Here is a 7500-nt window from a genome sequence, read left to right as displayed (position 1 = left end):
CCTATGCTTTAATTAACATTCCTGCTTTTAATTGACTGAAGGTGTCCTTGATACTGCATCATTTTTTGACATGCAATATAGCTCCAAATCTAACAATACTTGCACCTTTAACTCTTTACGTAATAAGCTTTCAAATTACATAACAATTTATTTGGGCAAATATATATGCAATGCATGACAGTTTATCAAATTCGTGTATTTTTTACAGACTTAACGATTAGAGGATAATGTGAAGTGCTATTTTTCTACCCATGTAAACCATGTGAGCATTAGCCCTATTAATGGAAATGGGCCCACACAAGGAAAGAGAAGAACTCTGACCAGGGTGGGAATTTAAGAGTGCGTTCGATTGACCATATTCCAGAATAAGAATACATGGAATTTAAGTTAGAAATCCTTCGTTTTTATGGAGATTCACATTAAAATTGTCAAACATTTGCTAAAATGCTATTTTTATTAATTTTATTTTTTTAACAGAAACCGCACGGCATGATTGTTATCAAGATATACTACTGTTATGTACCAGAAAGTGGAAAAAAATTACCAGAATGTTGACGTCCCTTTTTCTTCCCCAGCAACATTTCCAAACCAATGCCTTTGACAACCTTCCATGGTGATGGCTTCTTACCATGCTCTGGCTTTTTTGACATCTTTCTTGATCACTGTGTTCATGTAAAAGAAAAGAAAAATTGAAAAGAAGTGGGTCAGTGTTTTGTTCACTAAGAGCTCAATTTTTAAATTCTTTCTTTAAAGAAGAGCCATGGGATTAAATGCTGTGCATGGATGGGAGAAGAGGTAAGAACAAACCCAGTGCTCAGAAGTAACATTAACAACAAGGTTGATGACACATGCACCCTTTACACCAAGGCACTGACTGGAAAACCTGTCATACTTACACTTCAACTCCAAACCTACACTACAGGGAGGAAAGGCAGGATATAGTCAAAGGTCTAGGGAGGAACACCCAGGCAGGTTAAGAATGGACAACAAAGCATGTTTCCAGGTAGTTTTCAGGGGGTGAATGTAAATCAGGTTTTTTCAAGTAAACCACTACCAGGCTAGTATCTGGGTTTTGATCTCACCCGGGCTAAATGCAATTAAGTCACAATTTAAGAAGTAAAAACGTTGAGTAGCAATCAGCTATTCCAAGTTTTACTTGCGCCTTCAGATCCAACTATGGGTGCCACAAAATTCACATTTTCTCAAAACTATGGACAAGGATGGATTGTTCACGTTCAATTTAGTGATTAACTTCACGGAAGCAGGTTGAATATAAGACAAGACTGAAGGACTAGTACTCTCAGAATTTCTAGAATTTATTTGTCAGCTAAATCTAGGGTTTAACTCCCACTTCCCCTAAAGGCATGTACCCTGAGTATTGATTACTCTTTGTCTTGTCAGAGGTCAGGAAATTTAATTTTATTGCTACAGCAGAGAAGAGGGGACTTTGAACTTGGTCTTATGTGTCACAGCGCTTGCACCCTGTTGGGAAATAATAGATTGACGCACTTGGAGTCATGGACAGCAATGAAAAGTAAGGGATTTTTTCACTTGCCTTCATGCTACCAGATGTTTTTATTCCTACTGAGATGACTTTCTTCAGAATATAAGTGAAGTCATTGTGACAGTCCCAACCTTGTTCCCAGTGTCTCCATCGTTGTTGAGAAGAGACCCTGGTTGGGGCTGGTCACGTGTCTCCCAAAAAATGGAAGATTTTTAAAATTTGTGTTTGGGGAGGGGTGGCAGCATAGGCCTTGTCATCGTTGTAACAAAGGGAATCAGTACACATTTGATTTTTTGGAATGTATTACATGTGGAATTCGACCAGAAACAGAAAATATACTCGCGTAGTTCAAATTTTTGTATGCTCGTGAGAACATCCAGATTCAAACTTTAACACTCAAAGAAGCTCAAGTGAGCAGTCGAATTGAGTGATAACAAGGGATACTAACAGTTTGTGACATGTTTAAAGAAAAAAGTTTTCTTGTGAAAGAAAACAAGCGAAACGTTTATCCATGGGAAATAAACATGTTCGGTGATCGATCAGTCGGTGTCATAAGTTATGTCACATATTGACCTCAAACTAACTGTGCAGGTATTTTATTGTGTTCTTAGATTTTCATTTTTCTTTCAAATGTAAATGAAGTGATTCCTACACGTAAGTCGCAAGCTTGTAAAGAGAGAAAACAGTTTTGACTTACTTATATTTTCAACAACTTCATGTTAATTGCTACTGCTATATTTTTGCAACTGCACACTGGGCTTCAGCGTTTAATTTACAACACAAATTGTAAAGTATATTCTTAACGCGCTAATTGGAGGGCTTGTGATTGGTTGATTTCTGGATTATATATTCTGTTCAGCTGTTGGATATTCACTCACGCTAGTGATCCACACAGTTTAGTACGACATTGAGTACCCCACCCTCCCGCCAAGCTTACTGCAGTCATTCGTTCTGTTTCACTTGCAAGCCATAGGGATGCTATTAATGACAACGCCCGATGTTTCAAATGCGGCAAGTTCGGCCACTGGGCTAAAGATTGTTGTTCCGCCTTTTGGGCGGGAAGCACCCGTAGTCAACCATATGGATACAGTGCAGGTCCCTCATACAACAAACCAACCAGAGGATTTTCAAGCCAGCTGTCTAACAAGTACTGAAGAGGAATTTGTCCAGGTAGAAGAAATCATTGAAAACTTTGAGGTGGAAAGTGGGCAATCATTAAGCTTCAAGGGACATCTTAAGGCTAATATTGAGTTTGGAAGTTCATCGGTGCTCCCAATTTTATTATTTCCTTAATTGACAATGGTTATAGTTTACCATTTGTTAATTTACCAGAACTCGTGAAACTATGAAATAACAAGTTATCTCGGGTCCACGTTGATTTTGTAGACCTGGCTATCTATGAACTGGTCAGCTCTGGTCACGTCCGTGTAGTAAACAAACAACTTCTAGTTGTTAACCCTCTGTCTGTATCCGTTCAACAAAATGGCAAAAAGAGGTTGATTGTCAATTTGCGCCAGTGAACAAGTGTTTACTTAAGCAAAGGGTTAAGTACGAAGACTGGAAGGGTGCTCTTGGTTACTTCGCGATGGGTGCATACATGTTTTCATTCGACTTAAAAAGTGGGTATCATCACGTGGAAATTTCGGAACACCACCAGACTTTCCTTGGATTTTCCTGGCGAATACCTGATTCCATGGTTGAGACATTTTTTGTGTTTACCGTTCTCCCCTTTGGGCTTTCTTCTGCTCCCTATATTTTCACTAAGTTGCTAAAACCCTTAGAAAATACTGGAGATTGCAGAGTATTTGCATAGCTATTTTTCTAGATGACCGTTGGTGAACAATCCAGGACCAGCACGGTTGTCATATTACAGCCCAAGATGCGAAAAAGGATCTGGAAAGCGCAGTATTTGTAACTACACTGTAATGACAAGAAATCAGTGTGGGAGCCCACCCAGGTCTTAAACTGGTTAGGAATTACTTGGAATTCGGTATTAATGGGGACTTTAAAAATTGTTGACCGAAGAACAACTAAGATTCTGTATACCATCAAGCAAAGTACTGATAGCGGTTTTGTGGTTTCTGCGAGAAAATAGGCTTCATTTATTGGGTAAATTATTTCGACCGGACCAGTGGTCGGGAACATAGCTAGAATAATGACTAGACAAATTGGTGGCTCCTAAGAATTGTCTCAGGCCTTGGGATTCTATTATAACCGTTGACAATCCAGAAATTGAAAAATGGCTCAAATCATGTCGGATATGGAAAATAACTACTCAGGAAGGAACCTATCCACAATGGCAATAACTTTAGGCTTTTTAATTCAGATTTTTTTCATACAATTATCTTTTTAAGCTTTTTATCAGGATTCCCATACAAATCCTTATATTTTTGTTGGCCATGCTCACACTGAGCATGGGGTGCCTGTAGTTTGTGAGTATGGTAAGCAGCTGCTCTATCACTAATATCAAGCATTTCTTCCGTTTATGCGGAAAATATCGTAATCATGTGGAGGATGCGGATTTCAAGAAATAATGCGGACCTGCATCGCCGCATCCTATCAGATGCCATGAATAGGGAACAAAACTTGCACTATAGTACATTTCCTTCCAACATCGAACCTCTTTTTGTATTTTTGCCGCAGACCAAGGGCCATTATCGATGGTCGGATCAAGCGCGTTGTCACTTCCACTGTTTACATGTGCGACCTTATAGAGCACCTCACTGGTTTAAAAAGGTTGTCACATTTGCCCCGTCAATTCCGACCCCCTACACTTTAAACATCGTTCTAGCTGCTCAACTGTGTAGTTTTCTGGTTCTCTCTCGAGAATAGAGCCAAAAATATGGTCGACGTCGCTTAAAACCAAATAGATTGAAGCGATTACTACATGTATGCCTCATTTCCGTTGTGACTCTTACAGACTGAACTTTGCTTGTCTGCGTCACCTGGGGGTCTATAATTTCATGACGTCATTAGTGCAAAGCGCTATTTAACCCTAAGTTGTCTCATATAAAGCACCACGGCACTGTGGCACCAGCCATTCTTCTCAACTCAATTTAAACTTAAGCCGACTTGGCACCAGCCATTCTACTCAATCCACTTTTACCCACTTTCATTCACTTCGGCACTGCAGCTCGCCCAGTAAAAGTAACGCTTCTTTGTGGAGGGGTATTCTGCAATCGCTCCTTCCGCATATAACCGATCATGCCCAAATGTCGCAGGATCGTCATTCTATCAAGTATTTTCCTTTACAGTGTTTTAAAACGCTTACCAAAGGTTTACGAGGCTTTCATAGTATATCAGTCCGGCCTTGATTCCCTTTTCATCTTCTTCATAACTTAGCGAAATAAAACACTTAATTCAGAAACAAGCAGCAACTTCCTTGGGAGCAGCAAATGAAGTATCAAATGTGGTTACCAAATTTGGTAATGTTTGAATGACAGTTGCCATAGCAATGTTGAAGAATCAGTCACACGATTTTATTAAAAAGTTCCAGAACATTTTGGGGACAGCCATTCTTAGAGTTATTTTCATAGAGTTATGTCATAGAGTTAGATTTAAGTTTCCAAAATCCTGAATTCACGATTTTGGACTGCCACAATCCTGAATTCAAGATTTTGGACTGCCAAAATCCTGAATTCAAGATTTTGGAATTCAAATATTTGACTTGCAAAATCTTGAATTCAGGATTTTGGCAGTCGTTAACTCTAACTCTAAGTGATAGTTAACCTCAACCATTTTACACTATTTTTCCGTTTTAACAGTGATTGATGTCTATTTCACCCTGCACGAAGTCACTGTACGTTTTAGAAATTAAATTAAATTAAAGCTGCTTGTTTTTTTGTTGAATGCTGTTTACACTGTGACCGGAATCGCTTGTGCAGACACCGATTGACACACAAATCAATTCTTTCATCTACATTATATTCTTTAGCTCAAATAGACCTTTTCACGGTTTCTGACGCCACCTTGGTTGGGTGGCAAACATTGGTGGAGTAACTGCTGAATACCCCGCCACTCCAAAAGGGATCTTGAAAACTGATGGCTACGCCGCTATGCGGTGGTCATTACTACCCCTTCCTCTAACCTACAACCACCCTTCTTCACACGATCTCGTTAAAAAGTGTAGTTAACCGAACTGTAAAATAACAGCTAAAATTTTAAAAGAGTGCATGCTTAGGCCTCACTGAAATGAGCGCTTAGGCTTAATCAGTAAACGAGTGCTATATTCATCACACGATCTCGTTAAAAGGCGTAGTTAACCAAACTGTGAAACAAAATCTTAAATTGTGCTTAGGCCTACCTGAGCCCGCTCCTAGTCATTACAACTTGAGAAAGCCAAGGAGATTACCACTCTTTAAATGCCGAACAAAAAGGTTCAAGAACAGCTTCATAGCTAGCTCAGTTGCAAAATGGGACTAACTAAGTTTTAACAATGTGATATTTATAAATATATCTTTTTTTGTGTGTGTAAATACGTAGATATATAGATGCATCAATTTGTAAACATTGAATTTTTCAATCGTCTGATTGCCATTCAATTGTGTTAATAAAGTTATTCATTATTCATTATAAAAAAAAACCATTCGAGATTTCTGTCCTAAAGCAGTACTACTACTGGTCTACTACAGGTCACGTACTGTTCCTGGCCTAATCTCCCAGTCACCTCTGGTAAACAATTCTTATCGCAAAAACCCTCCTTGACTTCCTTCCAGTTGTCAACTCGTTCGAAGTTTAGAAAATTCCATGCGCTGACACAGTTTTTTCAGTTTGGGTTTCTTACTAGAGTGTTGAACAATGACGAATTGATGATACTGCTCTCACAGGAAGACACCCCTGAGGATTCGAGACGGAATGGCATCAAGTTATTTGATATGCTTATAGATCTCTTAGAATTTGCAGCGGTTGACGTAAGAAAATATACCGTCCCTAAAAAGCCATCAAATAACCCGAGACAACGCAGAAAATGAAAGGTGAGTTAGCCAGCATAGCTGGCGCGATATTTTATCGCAAGTTATATTATTTAAATACTCACGAGAAGCGAGTACGATGGTTTTGGCCACAACTGGCATGAGCACTAGTAAATCGCGGCCAAAACAACGACACAACCATCGATTTACTTCCACGTGTTTAAATAATCCTGCAATAAAAATTTCCCACCAGCTACGCAGGCTAAAGGCGAGTAAGCTGTTGGTAAAACCGGATTTTGACCAACAGTAAATATAACAGATCAATAGCTGAATCAAATAACTTGAAGTCATGCGGTATTGAATCCATGGGGTTGTCTGCCCGCGCTGCCGCACGGGGGAGGAGGGGAAAGGGTGGGCAATGCCCTAAAAGGGTAGACATTTTGCCTATATTGGTATTAGAGGGGCAGTGTCACGCTATTTTAGTCAAACTTCAAAATACTAAAAGACGTCTTTCCATCAATAAAGACAAAAAAATTATAATAATGCTGTAGTTTTGTTGCCAATAACCATTGAAGTGCACTCACGCTATTCTTTGTTGTTTGCAGCCAAGGATGGAGGCATGAAACTTTGGCTTTATCAAACGGGTCGAAAAGGGTCAAATTACCACCGTGAAAGATTTGGAAAGCTGGCGTTTCGAGCGTTAGCCCTTCGTCAGAGCGAATAGAGGATTTTTGTTTAATATGAATATATGATGCAGCAGATAACCTAGTAACCTTTGTGGCTGTCTTAGTTGAAGAATCCGCCTTACAAGAAGGGTTTTCTGACCGCAATATATTTGATTTCAATGCCGTATTGAGCATAATTAATCACAGCACATTTCGAGACTGCAATTATACTTGTAATACCTAGTTTCCTTTTACTTTCTTTAATTAAGATTGCAATTAATTACGATACTTAGTTCATAGAATTAAAATGGATTTATCGTACATCACATGTCTATTCTCGATTTTGTCCTACCTGTCATGCAATTCCTTTCAGCTATTTGAACCAATATCTCATCGACTACTTGTCTCCGACCAAAAAGAA

General features: G+C 39.1%; 1 protein-coding gene across 2 annotated transcripts in view; it reads right to left on the bottom strand.

Moving 5' to 3' along the window:
* Positions 1 to 7500, bottom strand: part of LOC138019963 (protein NLRC3-like) — a 25599-nt gene that overhangs the window by 17858 nt on the left and 241 nt on the right. For both annotated transcript variants that reach the window (XM_068866938.1, XM_068866939.1), the window contains exons 1-2: positions 7432 to 7500; positions 545 to 662 (exon numbers count right to left, since the gene is read on the bottom strand). The exon at positions 7432 to 7500 is cut by the window's right edge and continues 241 nt beyond it. In XM_068866938.1, coding sequence (XP_068723039.1) covers positions 545 to 650 — 106 coding nt within the window. In that variant the 5' untranslated portion in view covers positions 651 to 662; positions 7432 to 7500. The remainder of the gene's footprint in view (positions 1 to 544; positions 663 to 7431) is intronic.

Source organism: Montipora capricornis, chromosome 10 (assembly GCF_036669925.1).
Source record: "Montipora capricornis isolate CH-2021 chromosome 10, ASM3666992v2, whole genome shotgun sequence".
In the NCBI taxonomy this organism is placed as follows: domain Eukaryota; kingdom Metazoa; phylum Cnidaria; class Anthozoa; order Scleractinia; family Acroporidae; genus Montipora; species Montipora capricornis.
The sequence above is the reverse complement of the archived record's forward strand: the minus strand, read 5'-3'. Positions and strand labels throughout refer to the sequence as shown.